This window comes from Hemitrygon akajei, chromosome 18 (genome assembly GCF_048418815.1).
Source record: "Hemitrygon akajei chromosome 18, sHemAka1.3, whole genome shotgun sequence".
Classification (NCBI taxonomy): Eukaryota; Metazoa; Chordata; class Chondrichthyes; order Myliobatiformes; family Dasyatidae; genus Hemitrygon; species Hemitrygon akajei.
In genome coordinates, this window is record NC_133141.1 from 38,769,938 (window position 1) to 38,791,337 (window position 21,400).

The 21,400-nt window shown below is 41.4% G+C and overlaps 1 protein-coding gene across 1 annotated transcript; it reads right to left on the reverse strand.

Moving 5' to 3' along the window:
- Window positions 1-1,172: 1,172 nt before the first annotated feature.
- Window positions 1,173-20,137, reverse strand: cdc6 (cell division cycle 6 homolog (S. cerevisiae)). The gene is made up of 12 exons (XM_073071880.1): window positions 19,977-20,137; window positions 19,558-19,724; window positions 18,034-18,309; window positions 16,855-17,054; window positions 15,865-16,037; window positions 14,507-14,613; window positions 13,356-13,495; window positions 12,112-12,212; window positions 10,571-10,623; window positions 7,199-7,401; window positions 4,849-4,989; window positions 1,173-2,129 (listed from the first exon to the last, which is right to left on the reverse strand). The coding sequence occupies exons 2-12, from the start codon at window positions 19,697-19,699 to the stop codon at window positions 2,028-2,030; spliced, it is 1,638 nt and encodes a 545-aa protein (XP_072927981.1). The 5' UTR covers window positions 19,700-19,724; window positions 19,977-20,137; the 3' UTR covers window positions 1,173-2,027.
- Window positions 20,138-21,400: the final 1,263 nt, after the last annotated feature.

Below are 21,400 nucleotides of genomic sequence, written 5' to 3' on the forward strand. Positions count from 1 at the left end.
AATTCAACTTTGAATTGATAACTGGACCATAACCACCACTTTAAAGGGTCATTAAACACCAGTAACAATTTTGCCATTAATGTTCAACCCTTTTCTGAACTTTCCTTTTGCTTCTTTCTCAAATTTCACTCCTTAATACTGGGAAATTGATCGCTGACTCCATTAAAACATATGCTAAGAGGGCTTAACAACTTAACTCCCTCAAGCATAGAATATGGGGAGATTTGACAGTGGTATATAAAATTATGACTTGCATAGACAGAGTAAATGCAAGCAAGTTCATTCTACTGGGGTTGGATGAGACAAGAACTGGTTAGGGTTGAAAGGTGAAATGTCTAAGCAGAACATTAGTAGAAACTTCATTTACAGCATGGTCAGTGTGGAACAAGCTGCTAGTTCAAGTGGATATGGGTTTGATTTCAATATTTAAGAGACATTTGGATGGGAGGGGTATGGAGGGCTATGGTCCAGGTGCATGCAGGACAATGGAACTAGGAAGGGTAAGTTCAGCAGACTAAATAGGACAAAGGGCCTGTTTCCGCACTGTAGTTTTCTGATTCTAGTAGGCATTGTGCATTTGAGTCACACATGATGTTCATCGAAGGGGTTGTTAGAGTGGATTCCCTCAGTGCCTCTGCTTGACTGTTGTAATGTGAGGAGGATGATGCGTGGGCATCCATCACTTGATCCTTGACAGACCAGCCCCAGTAGTGTGGAACACAAGATTGTAGACCTTCCCCTGCCATTGTGTCACCATCCACCACTGAGGTCTTTGTTGGATCATTACTACTCACTTGACCTTACTGCCATGGATGACCCTACCAGGAGCAAAGCACTAAGTGGCTCAGAAGACTTTCCACAGGTTAAGGTCCTTGGAGTAGTCTATCAAAGATACCAATCATTCAGGATGGATTTTAGCAAAATTGTGGAACTACCTGAGTAACCTGTGGAAGGCCAATTGGTGAGTACATTAAAGACCCACAGTAAAATATATCTGGACACTAATTGAAAGAAGGGGTATGAGATTGGAGGATTTAGAGAACATCTGCAATAGGGCAAAGATCAGGAGATTGGGACATTTGATAAACAATTGATCTGCATGAGGGAGGGAGAAATAAATAAAAGGCACATCAGAACAGGGAAATAGAAAAACTGAGAGCCACACTATAGCATGACATTAAAGGTTCTTTATTTTCCAAGTTTCTGCAATACAAGGGGATTGACAAAAATAAATATTCCCATGTTAAACATTCTTTCAGTTGTTCACCAGATGCATGGAACAATCTATTGATGTCAAAATTCAAGTTGCAGGCTTTATCTTCACACTGATAGTCTTGATGGAAATTGAAACAAAGGTTAATGCTATGCAGCCAAAATATTTATCAATCTCTTGCCCTGTGCCTCAAAACAAAAGCTTAAACAAGAGGATCTCTCCTTTGGATTTTAAAAATAGGACGAGATAATAGTCTTAGTTCAGTTAAGAATCCACTAGCTTGCAACATAAACAAGCTATTGCTTTGTAGAGATTACTCAAAAGCAAAGTCATTTTTATAAATATATTTAAAAACACCAACCTCCCAAAGGGATGTCATTAAGAATTACACAAGAAACCCATCTCGTACAACCTTTTACAAAATAAGGATAGCAACATGAGGCCACTTAGCTAATGTACACCTCCATCAGCAGTATTCTAAAACTGTGCTGCTGTAAGTACCAATTTTAAAAGCCCCAGCTTTTGTGTTGGTAAATATTCCAGCTGGTCTCTCTTCCACACTGCTGATTTCTGGCAGCTCATTAAGCTGGCCAATGCTTTTATCAACTGTGCTGTGTACACCTGATGGGCACTGGAATTCATCACTCCCCAAGTACTTGAAATAGTGTACAAAACAAGGTTCAGCACTGAAACCCAGCAGCAGCTCAGAAAATGACAAATTATCGAATAGATGCAACAATACTTTCCTGAAAGCATGTTTGTGACACTGTTGCTTTACTGACAGAACCAAGGTGATGGGAATTATTAAAAACAATCAGTTTAAAAAATATTCCAGTCCTCTTTGTAAAATGCTCCCTGTCAGGGCTTTGTCATTCAGAGCATGTTCAACATCCTCCTCTTCAATCTTCAGGCCAACCTAAGGAGAGAGTTGGGCAATTAGAACAGGTATCCACCTGTTAAAATACAGCATCTCCATCAGAACAATCATGGTTACCACCTATTGCTTCTCCTCTTCCCACAAATAAAGATCATGTTACACCCTTTGGGGAAAAGAAAAACAGTTCTCTTGACCCAGCCATTTGGAAACAAGGGTTTGATTGCTTTAGGACACAAGATGCTAGAAATCTGAGCAAAACACAAGTGCCGAGGGACTTAGCAAGTGAGTGAGGCAGCATCTATTGGCGGGGGGTTAGAGAGTAGAAGAATAACAGTTGATGTTTCCGACCAAGGTCCCAATGAAGCTCAGACACTGCCTGACCTGGAGTTCTCCTGTGTTGAATGCTTTAGAAACCAGGCAAGGCACAGCTGTTTTACGTGTCGCCCACGGTATCACCCTTTCTGCTTTGATACACGAAATGAGTTTCCCCATGACCCAGCGCTTTCAACACCAGTAGCTGTTCCACGCGTTTGGTGAGCATTCAGTCATTAAAACAACCTTGCAGTCAAATCAAGAGTGTTACTCATCCCCAATCTCTCAAAGCTCAGAGCATGGACAAGGTCGACAACACAATGGGAAAAGGGAACCAACATTTGTGGCACGAGTCCAAGGTTACACTTCTCGTCCTGAGGAAACTAGTCAGTGTTCACCCAGCTGGCTCTAAGAATACAAGCAAACCGGTGGTGCAAAGGATCTCTGCGAGTCCACTGGAGGTTTGTTGGTGTGTGAGTGGATGGGAGGAAAGGGGCTTGTTTTTGTTGTTGTTCTGCTGAACATTGTGGGCAAGCAATATTGGCACAGGAAAATACAGCAACATTAGCAGGATGCCCCCGTGTTGGCTGTCAGCACAAACAATGCATTTCACTGTACGTCTTGATGCACATGATAAATGAATGAGTACGCATCTCCACTTGGACAATGATTATAGGGCATTTTCTGTGGTGGATCCAGCCTCTGCAGCCCAGCCAGGAGATGAACAAGGTTGCAGTGCTACCTCTCAGTGTGATACAAATGAAAAGTTCTTGGGTGCAGGCAGACTGAGTGGTTAGCTGGTTCATACAGATCAGGAGTTCCACTTCGGAAGGACTGCATGCTGGAGGCACAAGTCTCCGCCATGGACACAGGAAAGCGCGCACATCTTTGCAGTTGGAATAAACAGTAGTTCCAAAGCCCCATCTAGTGGTGACACTTGGCCACAAATACAATTCACAAAGAGGAGATTCTGTATGGATCTTGAGCAACAGGCTCAAAATGCTGGAGTAACCCAGCAAATCAGGCAGTGCCTATGAAGGGGAATAAACAGTTGACACATTGGGCTCAGATCTGTCATCAGGACCGGAAAGGAAAGGGGCAGAACCCAGAATAAGGTAGGGATAGGAGAAAGGAATACAAGCCTGCAGATAATGGATGAGACCAAGTGATGGGGAAAAGTGGGTGGGGGGGGGGGGGGGGGGGAGAGAGAGAGAGAGAAGAGGAGCAAAGTAAGAAGCTGGGAGGGGGAGGAATAGATAGAAGTAAAGAGCTGTAAGGGAAGGGATTTAATAGGAGTGGACTATGGAAAAGGAAAGAGGAACAGAACCAAAGGGAAGTGTTGGGCAGGTGAGAAGGGGAACCAGAATGGGCGTGGGGGGTGAGAAACGGGGTGGGAAAAAAAAAGCAGTTACTGGAAATTTGAGAAAATCCAAAGTTCATGCCTGCAGGTTGGATGCCACCCATACAAAATGTGTTGCTCCTCTTACTAGAGTGTGCCCTCATTGTGGCAGCAGTGGAGGCCATGGGCTGACATGTTGGAATAGGAATGGCAAGTTGAACTAAAATGGGTGACCACTGGGAAATCTCACCTTTTGTGGTGGACAGAGTGAAGATGCTCAACAAAGCAGTTCCCCATCTATACCAGAGAAATACCATTCACTGGCAATGCTAAATGACATTTTATGTGATCCTAAATTAAATATTGGGTCGGTGATCATAGGCTTGGTCTAAGGAACATTTTAAGGAGGTACGAGTTTGCAAATGCCATAACCTGGAGCACAAACAATTTGTTGGAAGAACTCAGCAGGTTGAAATACTGTACTGATCCAGAGAGAAGTTTTAAAATCTTGGAGGAAAATGTCAAGTGAGTTGGGGAGGGAATTGCAGAACTACCACACAATAGAATGTCATACATTACTTAGGAACAAGAAAAACCTTGGAAAACCCTTTGGCATATTATGCAGTAAATTAGACTGCAATGCGTTGGGGAAGTTAAAGGCCTAATGTCTGCAGACTGTATGTGCATGGGTGATCGGGAGAGAAGAATGGGGCTTGTTCTGTTTTGCTGTGATCCACCGAGCATTGTGGGCATGCGGTTGGTGCTGTGATGTGTGGCAACACTTGCAGACTGCCCCCAGCACATCCTCAGATGTGTTCATTAATGCAAACGATGTGTTTTACTATGTGTGATAAATAAATCTGGAAAAACCTGAATACTCTCACCTTTGACCCAAACTGGTTAAAATGAAATAAGCATCAATGTTAGCTTGTGGGAAATACAAATTTCTATTTACACAGGTTTAACAACAGGTTTAATTTAAAACTCTTCCCTCGGCCCCAGTTTCCAATCAGTGAAGAGTTTCTCTACTGACCCTGTTGGTCCTCTCTGAACTTGGAAAATTGAATCAGGATATTTCTAAATACAATCTAAACTCAGCCGTCTTACTTTTGAGAGCCGAGCTTCCTTTGATTGCTTGAGCCACACGATTCCCCTCGACTCCAGAAGGCTGCAGAGCGACAAGCATTCCGACTGGTCAACCCCAGTCACCTGGTGGCTTCTGCAAACTTTGCTGTAGGTGTCATGGAGCTGAAACATAGAACACCAATGAGCCCATGGAAACCCTTGTGGCCCTTTTGCCATTCAATGAAAATATAACTAAATTGATCCTGGCCTATAATGGGCAGCAAATGGGAAAAGTCCAAAGCAAAATAACTTCTGCCAGGTCCAAAAATTAGTAGCCCACAAAAGATAAAAATTCCTTCATTAAAGTCAATGGGGGGAGGGGGGGGGGGGGGAGAAGAGATGAGAAAGAAAGACAGAAGACATACCAGCACCCAGCAATGACACTGATCAAATCCCTGAGAATTTTGTACATTTCCATTTTATTTCTGAAAATTAGGAGTACAGGGCTAATCAACATTCTTCACCCCAGGAATTGAACTCTCTGCGATATTACCTTTTTTTAAAAAATTAGACCAAAACTTTGCTTGTTACTCCAGATGTGGTCTCACTGTTCCCTAAATTTGCAGCGAGACTTTTGTGGCCAATCCCTCTTACAAGCCATTGGCACAGCATGGTAGTTTTGTCCTGAAGTCATTCCTACTACCACCGATTTCTCCAGGTAACCCAAACGGATACCACTCCTGTCCTCTTTGATGCAGATTTCCACCATGCATCTCATTTGGTTTAGAGGGAATCCGAGTCCCAGGTCACCTTTAACCCACATAAGCTGTTACTTGAGCATCCTTATGGGTTTGTGGATGGTATTAATTTCTTCAGGATCCACCTCAATTATTTGTAACTGTTCAGTGAATTTTCCAGTAAATGCAGTACAGTTGCCTCTGGATTGTTCTAGAAATTTCTTAGATTTTCTGTAGCAGGTGTCAAATACTGAATCTGGCTATTTATAGACCAATTCTCATCACTAGAATTTTGTGGAGGATGACCACAACTTGGTCTTGGCTCTCCCTTGTTCTCGTTAACACTTAAAACTGTTGCTTACTGCCATTTATTAGGCCTCATTCTGACTGGATCACAAAACACCAGAGTTTCAAATAGAAACCACTGAGCAATTCCATGCTTCGGTTCACTAACTGCCTGGTCATGAAGCCATCAGATATGGGGTTAATGTGCCAAGCTGGAGCTGCAGGTCTTAAGTAGCACAAGAGCACAGGAGAATCTAAAGTAACTCTGCTGTCCCACTATCCTAGTGGTTACAGTCCACTGCAGATTATCAGGCAAAGTCTGCACTTAGCCCCCTTCACACTAAGCAGGATTACCATTTCAACACCACATCAACAGGGGAAAAACAAACTTGACTCGGTCTAATCTCTGATCACATTTGATTATCCATTTCTGTGCACTGTCAACGTAGTTGTACATTGAACCTCTTCCTCACGTCCGAATTTCTTTAACCTCTAACCTTCTGCTTTGCTTACATCACACTAGTTGTTAGAGGCTGCCACTTGGGACCCTGTACCCCAGTTGGTGTTAGGTCAATCAAAGCCACGCCCTCACATTTACTTAGCCAGGCTAATTTGACAGTTTTCACCTTACAAAATAGTTAGTGAACTGGAAAACATCTCTACCCCAGTGGGAAATGTTTTGTGTCACCCCAGGCTTTTCCCTGCTTAGCAACAATGTAAAACTGATGATACACATTATTTGCTCATTGATAAACAAGGGGTTGGAGTAGTGGTGATGAAAAGTACGACTTAACTAGGTTTTCAGTGCACACAAAAGGAATAATAAATATTACTCAAACCCTGTCATTATAAAATTAAACTAAAATAGCAATAGTCATTGATCTTTGTTGTACTGATCCAATAGCTGTGAAATTTTCAAACCTTGGCATTTAGGAGACACCGTCTTCTTTCAGTACAACCACTTTAAAACACTTTACATCACGTTTCTGTGCCGACTTGCATTTACTATTCCCCGCCCACTCACGCACATTTTAATTTAAAGTTAGCAAAACTACATATTACAATTTCCCCAATTAAAAATAAAACTTAACATCCATCTTGTCAGCATTTTTGGTCTTGTTACCATTTTAAAATGCCACTAACTTGCAAACAAAGTTAAATATTGGCCAGGTCAATTAATTCCTGGATCCGAAAACAAATCTAAAACAACTCTACAGCTCTTCAAAGTTCAGGTGGGAATGTCCATTTAAAAGAGATCCCCAAAAGTCCAGATGGATTTATTTTAACATCTCATCCAGGAGAATGAAAAGTTGCATAACAAATAGAATTCTTCTTTGAAGATTAAGCTCACAACAATTTGATTTGCTTACCTTTCCAAGACCAACTTCTTTCACTTTGGACCGCCTGGTTAGGAGAAGCAGTGAACAGACCAGGAGTTTCTGCTGCAGAGGAAAGCACTCTGACCCAGAGCTGGGTGTCATCCGGTCGCCATACACTTCAGAGATTACTTGGGAAATGTGTGGCAACCCAACCTTTTTTAGGCCTGGATTACGAGTCTTGACCGGAGATTTAGCTTTGGGGGGGGGGGGAAAAATCCAAATGGTATTACCATAAAATGCAACCTTCTAATCTTCAAGACTCATTTTTGCCCAAGGGCTTTTATATTCCTTCCCCATTTCATTTGAGGCTGAAATTAACAGTCAAGCCTAAAGTCACTTATGGGTTAGAGCAGACAAGGAATGCCCTGATCATCGGTAGTAGCTTTTAGTTCCAGCAATTTAAATTATTCTACTATTTAAGATCAAGGGATAAGGAAGTTGAGCCCAAGAGAGAAATAATATTGCATAAATTTAATGTGAAGGAAGATATTTAAAGGAGATCTGAGGGGGAAGCCCCTCCATTTAAAAATGTAAGTGGTTGATACCTGAAATGTACTACATGTACTGGAGGTGGAGCCAGATACAATCATTACATTTGAGACATTCAGATACCTAAAAATGGGTAGGCATAGAAGGATATGATCCCAATACAGGTAAATAAGATCAGTGTAAATAGGCAAAAAGTTTGGCATGAATATAACCAGCCAGAATTATAAGACCTGACATAACAATTTTGGTATCTATGCAGTTTTAGAAGCATGAATTATTGTTAATATCTATTTTGCAACTTCCTGTACTACACCTGACATGGGTCTGAAACCACACATTTTCCATCCATGGGCATGGATATGATGCAAAAGATTTTGGTTCATTGCATTTGTGAACAATTCCCCATATAGAATTCCTACCTCACATTCTATTAATATCTAATCCCAAACTGAGATACCACCATATATCATGTGCATTGTTAGGGAAAGAGATGGGTGATTAGAAACTTAAAGCATGGTCAATTTGTTGTGGACTGTACCAGTAATAGCAGCATTCCCCATCAAGACCAGGGATTGGCCCCATTACATTCCTGGACTGGAAGGCTTGGATTTGTTCTGAGGAACAAAGCATTCTAAAACAGGGCAGGAAACCAATAGTTTCCCTGGATTGGACTTCAGCATGGTAACATGAAACAAGATAAAAACCAGTGTTGAATGGCCCCCTCTTGGCAGAATACTTTTTTAGGACAGCTTTACAATGCCCTTGCAGATTGTGTCCACATACAAACACCTTAAATAACCCAAGAGCCATGAAGTACAAACAGGCCATTCGGCCCAGTCTGTGCCAAACCATTTAAACTGTCTACTCCCATCAACCTGCACTAGGACCATAGCCCTCCATACCCCTACTATCCGTGTACCTATCCAACCTTCTCTTAAACTTTGAAATTGAGCTCACATGCACCACTTGCACTGGCAGCAGGTTCCACACTCACAATTCACTGAGTGGTTTCCCATGTTCCCCTTAATCTTTTCATCTGTCACCCTTAACTCATGACCTCTAAGTTGTAGTTCCACCCAACCTCAATGGAAAAAAGTCTGCTTGCATTTACGCCATCTGTACTTAAATATCAAATCTCACCTTAATCTTCCACATTCCAAGGAATGAAGTCTAACCTATTCAATCTTTCTCTATATCACAGGTCCACCGCTCCCAGCAACATCCTTGTAAATTTTCTTTGTACTCCTTCAAACTTACTTAAATCTTTCCTGTAGGTAGGTGACCAAAATTGCACACAATACTCCAAATTAGGCCTCACCAATGTCTTATGCCCATGTGCCAAAAGCTTTCTTTACAACCCTACCCGGGACACCACTTCCAATGAATTACAGACCTATATTCCCAGACCCCTTTGCTCTACCACACTCCTCAGTACCCTACTGTTCACTGTGTGAGACCTACCCTGGTTAGCGCAACACCTTGTACTCGTATGGATTAAGTACCATCTTTCAGCCCATTTTTTTCCAGCTGCAAGCCATGATAGCCTTCCTCGCTGTCCTCTACATCTCCATTCTTAGGGTCATCCGCAAATTTACTGATCCAGTACTCTATAAGATTGGTTAGACATGACCTACCATGCACAAGGCCATGCTGACTATCTCTAATCTGTCCCTGTCTATCCAAATACTCATATCCGGACCCTTAGAATACCTTCCAATAACTTTCCCACAACTGATGTCAGGCTCACTGGCCTATAAATTCCTGATTTATTTTAGAATCTTTCTTAAACAGTGAAACATTAGCTATCCTCCATTCCTCCAGTACCTCATCCGTCACTAAGGATGATTTAAACATATCTGCCAGGGCCCCTGCAATTTCTGCACTTGCCTCACACAGGATCCATGGGAACACCTTGTCAGGCACTAAGGATTTATCTACCCTACTTTGCCTCAAGGCAGCAAACACCTCCTCCTCTAATCTGTATAGAGTCCATGACGTCACTGCTGCTTTGCCCCATTTCTATAGACTCAGTGTCCATCTCCTGAGGAAATACAGATGCAAACCATTCCATTTAAGATTCTCCCCCATCTCTTTTGGCTCCACACATGGATTACCATCCCGATCTTCCAGAAGACTGATTTTGTCTTTTGCAATCCCTTTGTTCTTCATCTTGTCTGCTCGGGCAACCTCATGCTTTATTTTAACCCTCCTGATTTCTTTCTCAAGTATTCTCTTGCACTTCTTATACTCCACAAGTAACTCATTTGTTCCTACCTGCCTATACTTGCTATGCACCTTTTTCCTAACCAGGGCCTCAAAATCTCTTGAAACTAATGGCATTATGATCATTAGGTGCAAAGTGTTCTCCTACACAAGCTTCTGTCACCTGCCTGGTCTCATTCCCCCATAGCAGGTCAAGTATTGCACACTCCTGTTGTGAGTTCTATATACTGATTAAGGAAACTTTCCTGAACACACTTGACAAACTATCTCATTTGGTCCTTTTACAATATGGGAGTCCCAGTCAATACGTGGGAAGTTAAAATCACCCACTATAACAAACTTGTGTTTCTTGCAGCAGTCTGATCTCTCTACAAATTTGTTCCACTAAATTCCTAGGACTGGTGGGTGGTCTCTAATGCAGACCCATTAACCCTTTTTATTCCTGAGTTCCACCCATAATGCCTCACTAGACGAGTTCTCCAGTCTGTCCTGAGTTTCCTTGCCCTTACCCTTGCCCTTTAATCCCACTGTTGTGTCTAAAACTGACAGCAAGTTTCCCTAGAGCTTGAAGGTACCTTACATAAAGTTTTTTTATTCTTTTAATGTTGATACTAGCATGATACACAGCTAATACTTCCAAAAGTAACTTACATTCCACGACTGCCTGATTTCGAACGCCTGATTCCACAATCTCCACTGCTCGCCTGTAGGTTTAGCAACAGAATACATAAATGCAATTAAAAAATAGTTCATGAGTCTACCCAAAAAGAGCAGCGATTTTAAAATTGTATTTAGATACAGCACAGTAACAGGTCTTTCTAGCCCAACAAGCCTGCATCATCCAATTGCACCCATGTGACTAATTAATCTAACCAATATATCTTTGAAATGTGAGGAAACCCACGTGGTCACTCCAACCCCAAGTCCACTCAATTATTTACATCATATGAACCGAACGTAATACTGAAAAGAGGTATATTAAGATCTGCATCCTCACTGGGGTCTTGCTTTGCTCTTCACCCCTTGCAATGGGAGTTTGATGAATTAGAAATGTGAAATAATTTAATTGTCCCAGACCTGGGCAATAATTATTCCACCATTTGTAGTAGTCAGAGCAGAAGGGAGAACTTTTAAAAAATATATATAAATAAGTGCGTGACAACTCAGCCAATAAAAGGTAGGGTAAAGAACAGCCATTTAGAGGACCCCAGAGGTTTATAAGAATAATCCCATGAATGAAAGGGTTAACATACTAGCACCTTTTCATGGCTCTGGGTCTCCACTCACTGGAGTTTCAAAGAATCAAGGGAGATCTCATTGAAACCTATGGAATACTGAAAGGCCTGAATAGAGTGGATATGGAGGGGCTGTTTCCTATAGAGGGGGAGTCTAGGACCATAGGGCACAGCTTCAGTATTTAAGGACAGCCCTTTGGAGCAGAGATCTGAAGGAATTTCTTTAGCCAGAGAGTGGTAAATCTGAGGAATTCATCGCTACAGATGGCTGTGGAGGCTAAGTCACTGGGTATATTTAAAGCAGAGTTTATACAAGTTCTTGTATATAGATTGACACAATAGTTACAGGGAGAAGACAGGACAATGAGGTCCAGATGGATAATAAATTGGTCATGATCGAACAGAGCAGTAGCCGAAAGGCTCCCATGTCTATGGTCAACAGTAACCACCCCCAACTTTTCCCTTGAGAAAATGGTAACCACCATTTTCATATCAACAATGCCACCATTGAGGCATTTCAGGGAATTTTTGTTGTTAAGTACAAGGGACAACCTATGGATTGCATCGCTTTTAAAGAATGGTGCCTCAGAGGTTTAAAATTGACATTATTTGTTTTGACAATGCGGTAATTTTTCTGGTTATCAAATAGTTACAAGATCTATAGAAATTAAATTCTAGACCTGCCAGTGAGGTTGGAATTCTAGCCTCTGGCTCGTTTGTCAGAGCCTCCAGAAAACTTTAATGCCACAACAGTACCCTGCATCAATGCTCAACTCATTCTCCTCTTCTTCAACTCCCCACCAATTCAAGATCAGGAAACAAATGGACAAGTTTGTCAGTTTTGTCTGTTTATGAATAGTTTTTTGTAAAATTATATATTTTTTTCCTGTTTAAAAAAGAATCGCTAAGTAATCTATGTTAACATATGTATCTTTAGTTTCAATTTCCATGTCCTACCTGCACACATCCAAGGCTTTTCGAGCATCACCAGATACAGATGAAACCTTCCGTGCGCAGAATTGAATGGCAGCAGCATCCAAGACCCTCTCGCCGGGTACCTTAATTTAGTAGAGAAACTCATCAAAATCTCAGAGCCTAGTGCATAGAATCAGAAGGTGGGGGTGGAACAAGGCAGGCTGATTGAGCTTAATTGATTTTGGTCTCTAACATCAGACAGATTTTCATCCCAGTGTTAAGAATACAAAATTGAGATAAACTGACATGCGATTAGTCCTATACTTGCACCACTCACTCCACATACCTGCCAGGGTGCAACTTGTTAATTCCTCAAGTTTGAGCATGGCTAGAATTAATTTCTCATGAATAGAGAAGACAGTATTAAGGACATTTTGGATCTCAATCAGCAGTTTATGGCACGTATCAAAGGTCACAGGATACCAGATATACGTGGTGATCAGTCATGTACATATCAACTCTGCACAAATGGTGCAACTTATCGATCCTGCACTTGTCTGTCTCCACACCTAACAGAAATCTCTGAAGCTGGAGATCCAGAATGATAGGCTGTACTCTCAATCCTAATCATTGTCAACAACAGCGCTTAAAAAACTCCTCTTGCAAGTTATGGAAAGCAAAAGTTAGCATGCATAACATCCATGCTTTGATTCCAGACCTTCTGTCTTCACGGGCAGTTAGGACCTTTGTGGCTGAAGAGTAGCAGGCAACATGGAACCCAGCAGTCAATGTAGGGGAGGAGGGCAGGAGATCTGAGTCAGATATTCCCTCTTCCCACCTTCCCATTGGGCAGAAGACAAAACAGGCTGAAAGCACGTACCACCTGGCTCAAGAACAACTATCCCATCCAAATCCTGCATGGACCTCTTGTATATGATAGACTTGTGGCCTCAAACTCCACATCATCATTTTGCAGTTTATCATTTACCACATCTTTCCCCTCAGAAGCTTCTACACTATTCTACATTGTTATTGTTTTAGCTTATTCTAGCTCAATGCACTGAGTTGTATGAACAGCATGCAAGACAGGCTTTCCACTGCATCTGGGTACCACTGCAGTCCACAAATCTTGAGGGGTTGTTTGTTTCAAAACATCACGCCAACATTACACAGCTTCCAAACTGTAGTCTGTTTAGGATGGGTAATCGAAGACTTGAAGCTGCTTTACACCCAACTCTGCATTGTATGGGATTTACAGATTTGGCCACCACCCTCAAGTTTTGTACCTGATTCAGCCGGTCTTGTACAATGGTCACAATCTGGTCCCTCGTGTACGGAGCAAAATTCAGCAGCTGAGGTTTGCACATGGGGCGTGCTTGCAGTCGAGGCAGGATTCGATCCGTGAGATCCAGAGCATTTGCAATTCCTGAGAAATAAATTTGCACCATCTCAATCTGTACAACCATTTGCAAGTACTAGAGAAGTTCACATTGATTCTGCCACCTGTGTCACCATTGAATGGCTGATGTTGGCCAAGAGGTTGACTGAACAGTGGCTTTAACAGAAACGGTTTTGAAAGAACATGAAAGCTATTTTTTCTGTAGAGATGATTGGTTTCTGAATGGCAATGGTCCACCTCAGAATTTACAAGCTCTGATCACATACTGTAGTTGCACAGAAAATGCTGCTCCCATACTCTGAACTTCATGTTAAAAAGGCAACTGATATATAAACCACTGAAGAGTAAGGATTTCCTCTTACGTTGTACAGGGTCTAGGTGACACCACACCTTAAACAGTATGCAATTTTCCTCTCATTACCTTGGAAAAGATACACTTGTCATAAGTGTGCAGAGATTCCCAGGATGGCAGATCTATCTGTGCAATTGGATTGACAAGGATCATACTCTATAGAGTTCAGAAGAACAGAGGACATCTCACTAGTATATGAAGTCCTGACAAACTGGGAACAGAGGGTGCCTCCCAACCCAAGTCATTGTCTAGGGGGCACAGTCTCAGGACCAGGGAGCAAAATTTCTTTATTTAGAGGGTGTCTGGCTTATGGAATTTTCTACCCTGGAAATCTGGAGGAATTGTCACTAAATAAATTGTAAGGAAATAATTTTTCCAGACAAAAGTATGGGGAGATAAGAATATGGTACTGACATTGAGAATCAGCCAATTGCATTGAATGGTAGAGTGGGCTCGAGGGGTTAAATGACCTAATCCTGCTGCCATTTCTGCTTAAATGACATTTAGTAGCTGACAAAGTGTTGTATGATTGCTATTTTCTGACATTACTCTTGTGCCTAATATCATTCAATTGATAGCTTGAATTAAATGTTTACAAAACCAGGACACCACCATTCTTTAATATTGCTCGCACTGATTTTTACTGGTCCAGAAAGCATCAACAGCAGGGCACACTACAAACTTACCGATTAGAACCAGCCTTGAGTTATTTAAATGTGGCCACTCAAATATTGTGTAGAGGACACTTTGACCCTTGCTATCCAGCTGGTCCATCTCATCCAACACCAAAAGGCTGCAAGAAAATTGACCATTAAAAAACAGTAAACAGTAGTGGAGTTTGATAGACAAATCAAATATTCCTGGTATATATATATATCTGTGAAAATCCATTTGGCTTAATCAATTCAATGTTTATGCTCAAAAGAAGTCACATTCTACTATCTTACTAACAGACTTGTGTACCACCCAATTAAGGTTTTGAGGCTACTTTCCTTGTTCTATATACAAGCTACTCAGGTGGGTGGAGAAAGTGTTTTTCCCCCTTATTGGCCACTATTTTTAATGAACAATAGCTTTGGGTTACTAACAGGTGTTCAGTATACTTCATACCTGGGACTAGAATTTATTCTTATTCAGCACGGGGGTACTTAATTACATTTTTATTAGTAGTCACCAAAATCCGTTATTTTCCCCAGTAGAAAATTTCCATTCAAGAGACATTTTTAAAAACATCCCCACAACATACAACTAAATTTAAATTTATACATTCAAGATCACATTAATATTTACATCACAGCTGCATACCACAAATAAATGGGACAGGGCAGTCACAAACAAGAGAAAACCTTCATATGCTGGAAATTGAAGCAACACACACAAGATGCTGGAGCAGACAGCATTAATGGAAAACATAAAACAGTTATTTTTCAGGCAGAGACCCTTCATTGGAAGAGTAGAAGTGAGTCTTTTCCATTGGTGGTAGTGGCAGTGGCAGGTGATTCTTTCAAATAAGCTTGATGATATTTTACTGTTAAAATTTATACCACTATTCATGCACATTTTCAACTGTGCTCTCAGTATAGATATTTGAGCTGCTAACAGTAAATAACTACACCAACATTTCACTCAAACATTTAATAATAAAAAAAGCAGTGACTTGATGTTAATACAGAGCAATTTTACTCAGTTTCTACTACCTCTACTTCATACCCCAGTGAATTCCCTTTGATGTACAAAATTACGCAGCAGAATAATTTAATACTGAGCTACATTAATCCCCATCCATTGCCCTTTCCCAGAGTTAACGCCTAATCTTGAGACTTTGTCAAATCTGCTTTGCCTTTTCAGGCAGAGCACACGAGTTACCAAGTCCAACGTTCCTCACAGTCATAAACCTCAGACCAACCTTACTTAGAGAACCTAATCTTTTCTATAATCAAAATCCCTCATTACTCACAAGTCTCTAATGAATTGCCCCACACCCTCCTTTACCACACCCAATGGAAAAAGAAAATAATTGCCCGTCTCAGTGGGCACAACTCACACCATCGGACCCTCGCTGGTTAACTTTTTTGCCAGTCTCTTTGGAAAATCTTTTCCTGCACATTTCAGCTTGCCTTTTCCAAACAGTTTGTCTGCGACAGTACAAAAAATGTCTTGCGAGCTCCTCAGTGACATGCAGTTAATGAAAATTTGTGTAGAGGCACCAAGTTTCTCCTGCAATAAAGTTAAAAATTAGATTGCATAGAAATCACAGTAGATTTTATTGTCATATCTTCATCATACTTCCTACCATAACCCAAGCAGCTCTTGATAGATGAACTGTTAAACACAAGTCAGCAAGCTATTCAGTCTAGGAAGCCATCCAGCACTGGAAAGTGTAAATATACTTCATCAATGACTTTAACTCGAACACCAATTCTCTCTGCAGATGTTACTTAACCAGGCAAGCACTTCTAGCATTTAAAAAAGATACACAGCACAGGAACAATCCTTTCTAGCCCAATTACACCCACTTGACTAATCCATCCAATAACTAAACAGGTCTCAACCTGATTTTCTAAACAAAAAATACATATTCGTTGAATTTTCAGGGCCTATTCTTGGTGGAATTACCTCATGCAGCACGGAATTAGCATAGACTGCTTTAGCAACCTCACATGCTGTAACTTGGCAAATAATTGATCAAAACCATTTGCACATGCATGAATGTTCCTCTGGAACAATGTGCACAACGCAATATCACCTCGCAATCCTTTGCAGTCTTGGATACTAATTATATAACAAGTAACCTTGGATTGTGTCAAGTGTCTAGGATAAGGCATAAAGCCAATCCCATCTCTGCAACAGTTTCTGCAAGCCATGGCTACTGTCATAAAATTTAACCACTGCCTAAGTGGTTAACCTAAGTGTTGACTAAGACATAAAAAAGTTCAATCTGAGAACCACACCCCTGATGTATTTACTCAAGTTTATGCAGCCAAGGCATTAAGGAAACTCAAATCAACCACTTTCAGGTTCCAGACAGTAATACCTGCAGGTCTGCAAGAATTCGGTTCAGACAAGCTGTCTTTCCTGTACCAGGTGCTCCAGAAATATACAGACTGCCTGGCTCCTCCTCACAGACATGGTTCAGCAGAAACTGGGTAATGGCTTTGGTCTCATCTTCACGTGCCAGAATACGCTCAGGAATGGCAGTGTTTAAAACCTGCTTGGTCTGTTGGTAACATAGATCTGAAATAATTTTTTAAAAAAGCAATTAGTTGAAGTTCCATTGGTCTCTGCTGAATCACAACGTTGCACACTGGACTGGTGTTAAAGATGCCAACTATGATTTGCACTCCAATACATTTCACAAAACCCATACGATTGTAATACAGAGTAGATAGTTTATTGTCATATACTTGAGGTCCAATTAAATGCTTTGTTCACAAAAAACAACAGTATATACAGTAATACAATAAGCACACAAATGTCAAACAGCCAGATTGTAGAGCAACCTGATTTAATACAAAAGTGCTAGTGCCAGTAATAGAATAACCAAGGCAAACTATTTATTTAGAGATACAGCTCAGGCCCTTCGAACTGCCAGCAGCCCACCGATTTAACCCCAAGATCACAGGACAATTTACAAGAATACAAGAACATGTGATCACTGATGGGAAGGGGTGCAAGATGATTGTTTCAGAGGTTTTATAGGGGTGCAGAAGCTGCAGTGTCTGGGCTTTCAAACTCCTGTGTTTCTCCCAAAAGGAAGAGAAAGTGGAATGGCCCAAGATGGCAGGCATCCTCTTCAATACCTCCAGCCTGCTGCACACCACTAAATCAACTGGCTCAAGCAGATATCGGACCAAATTTTGCGTGACATTCTCTAATTTATTAAGCTAACAGGTCTCACATTATACTTTCTGCCAATTCAATGCAAGGCACGAACATTTAAAGCAGAGGTTGATAGGTTCTTGATTATAGAGCAGCAAAGGCTACAGGGAGAAGGCAGGAGAGGGACATTAAATCAAATGGCAGGACAGACTGATGGGTCAAATAACCCTTCTCCTACATCTCATGATTTGGTCACAACTCAAACCAAGTAAACGAAACTCCAGTACCTCCCTAAAACAATACCAGTGTTATTAAAACCCATCATTCCATGACTTGACAATTGAGGAACGCTAAGAAAAAGGAAAAACAATGGTAAACAGAATATTGAACACACCTTTCTTTTTAAAAAGCTCTACAGGACTTTTCACCATCCGCCAGGAGCGCACCGTTGAACAAGGGGTCTCATCTCCTTTCTGGGGGAGACACAATGGCCGCTCTGGTGATTTCTCAGCAGATAGTTCAAGCTTTCCTGGAGAGTGTTTTAATGGACTATTACTAAACTCCAACTTCCGACCCCTAGGTGTTGAAGGAGTAACAGGCTGATTTTCCTTCTTCTGCTTTGAGGGAGAGCATTGCAGAGACTGAGGAATGTTACACAGGTTTTCACCACCTAAAGTTAAAGACACTTCATTAAAAGCAATATTCTTTGAACCTTGATGTAAAAAGGAATCTCTGATCAACAATTCCACCAAATACATGACTTGGAATCCCGCCAAAATCAAAATCGTTACTTTCATTTTTTACTGTGGTTTACATCACTAGCTGTCAGAACTTATTGATCGATCACTCATTGCCTTTGTACGGACTAGTTTCTTCAATATTTAAGACTCTCCCCACAAATATCATTATTTAATCACACAAATGCTGTACTCCCAACATGATTTCAGACTTTCATACAGTTTTAAACTTGTAGAGTGTAGAGGTTTCCTTCTCCATCACTATATTCGAGCAGGCAGGATGCCACAGCAAATTTGCGTTGTTCTCTTGCCAACCACAAGGTATTGGAGCAGAATTAGGCCACTTGGTCCCATGAGACGGCTCCGCCATTCCACCATTGCAGATTTACTATCTCCATCAATCTCATTCCCCTGCCTTCACCCCTTAACTTTTGACCACCTTCTAATCAACAACCTACTAACCTCTGCTTTAAAATAGCCATCGACAGCCATCTGTGGCATTGAATGCCAGATTCACCACCCCGGCCCAAGAAGTTCCTCGCCAACTATGTTACTCTATCAAGGCCTTTCAATATTCCATAGGTGTCAACGAGAATCCCTCCCCCCCCCCCCCCACACATTCCTCGAAACTCCAGTTAGTACAGGCCCAGAGCCATCAAACAGTGCTTCTACATTAACCCTTTCATTCTCAAACTTCCACCCTACTCTCCCCATTGCCAGCACATCCCATCTATGGAGCCCAAAACCTTTGGCAAAACTTCAAATGTGATCTGACCAATCCTTATAAATCCTCAGCATTACATCTAGCCCTCTCCAAACCAATGCTAACATTGCACCGAATAGACCTTTCTTACCTGGAAATCAGACTAACAAAATTTTGTTTTTTTTAAAAAAAAGGTTTCACAGTTCTCGTTATCATGGAAAATATTCCTAAATTTAACAGACTACTAATAGAGGCCATGGGAAGGTACTTAACACAGCAATGAGTGGTGAGATATTGATAGGCTATTTTTGGCTGAAGTTAAAGAACCAAAAACTACCGAAAACGTTCAGTAAACAAAATAAAGCAATAAATATTAAAACTAAAAATAACTAAGTAGGCAAAGACAAATCGTCCTCGTCCCCCCCCCCCCATAAAGTTCTACACACAGGACAAATATTAGACCGAAATAAAAGATTACCTAGGCGCTTGCGGGGGCTGAGAGGCAGCTCTCTGGGTGGAGGTAGCTCCTTGTTAATATCCGGAGTCGCTTTGCAACTGCGATGCCATTTCTTTCTCGGGAAATTGATGGTAGTTTGAAAGCGGGCATTGGTGGTGGGCATGCTGGCGATAGCTACTGGGTACAATCTGCGAGACAAACAGTCATCATTGAGAACATGTGTCGAAGACTATTTGGCCCTTCGAAACCTGTACGTAACCCCTTAACACGATGAAGCCTCAAATAATCAAAGAGTAAGCTGCTCCCCAGCGGTTACTGTTCCGTTCAAGACCTACACCGCCACAGCAATAGCCGGCCCGGTCTGCACCCTCCGCCACTCACCGGCTGTTACCCCGGACCGCCATAGCAAGCCGGCCCGGTCTGCACCCTCCGCCACTCACCGGCTGCTGCTCCGTTCGGGAAGGTACTCGATGCTGCTTCTGCCTAGACTGGATGTTGGAAATGACCCGGTGCCGAGATTATGGACGCCGTCTACCCTCGATAACCGCTGAATTCACCACACGGACAGAAACACTAGCCGACTCTCCACACTCAGGCTCCGATTGCCGCGAAAAAGTAACTTCAGGATTTGGCGCCAGCCGGCCCAACGCCGTCTTGATTGGATGTTTCTAAGCCATCATCCCGCCTCTCTTGCTCTGATTGGTGGTTGGGACATAGTTATTGGCTGTTTGGCGGGAGTCTTCTGGAGTATTTGTAACAAGCAGGTCTGCTGCAGAAATACATAAAAGCGAAGACTATAGCGATAAAATAATTTGTTGTTGAGAATTATAATAGTTTTATTTATATTTTGTTGCTATATAAAGTTTAGCTTGCAGTCGGGGAATTCAACTGTCAGAATCAGGTTTATTATCACTGTTTTATGAAGTGGTTTTACTGCAGTAGTACAGTGCAAAGACAAAATTACAATAAATTACAAAAATAAATAACTACAAATGAAAAGTAATGACATTATTCATGAATTGTTCAGAAATATCATAGCAGAGAGGAAAAAGAAGTAATATCACTGGCATTCTGCTGGAATTTGTTTTGCGGCAGCAGAACATTGCAATACAATAATAATTAAAGCAGTACAATGATAATTAAAATATAAATTACAATAAAAATATATAAAAAATGAAATAAGTACAGTAGTGCAAAAAGAAAGGGGAAATGCTGAGGTAGTGTTCATGGGTTCATTGCCCATTTGGAAATTAATGGCAGAGGGGAAGAAGCTGATCCAGAATAGTTGAGTGTGTAGTTTCAGGCTCCTGTATCTCCTCCTTGATGGTAGCAATAAGAGGGCATGGCCTGGAAATGGGGGTCCTTAATGATTAATGCTGCATTTTTGAGGCACCTATTTTTGAAAATGCTCTCAATGGTGGGTACCTTCTGCAGCCTGTTGAGATTTAGGTGGGAGTTTTAAGTGCTATTATATAAATGGACAGGAAGAACTTTCCAAATTGACTTTATGCATTGCATACAAAGAGCTGTGTTTGCAGCTTCTATCCCACTGCTTTCAGACTCTTAAATGGACTTCCCATATGCTAGAAGATGTAGTGTTGAGCTCTAAACCTAACGCATCATAGACTTTGCACTCCGATTGTCTTCTCCACTGCACCACTATTCTGCATTCTGTTTTCTGTACCACCATGTAATTGTGTATGGCATGATCTGTCTGGATGGTCTGCAAAACAAAAGCTTTTTACTGTATCACGGTACATGTGACAATAATAGATCATAAATCATAGGAGTAGAATTAAGCCATTCGGCCCATCACATCTGCTCCGCCATTTGATCATGGCTGATTTATTAGATCTCTCAACCC

Bases quoted from the DNA above. Each gene is read 5' to 3' on its own strand.
- cdc6 (XM_073071880.1), bottom strand. From the start codon at position 19,699: ATGCCCACCACCAATGCCCGCTTTCAAACTACCATCAATTTCCCGAGA. The intron at 16,038-16,854 runs GTATTACTGTCT...ACTTTATTGCAG, and splicing joins GAATTCTTGCAGACCTGCAG to GAGAAACTTGGTGCCTCTAC. The intron at 2,130-4,848 runs GTAAGACGGCTG...CTCTCTCCTTAG, and splicing joins AGGAAGCTCGGCTCTCAAAA to GTTGGCCTGAAGATTGAAGA.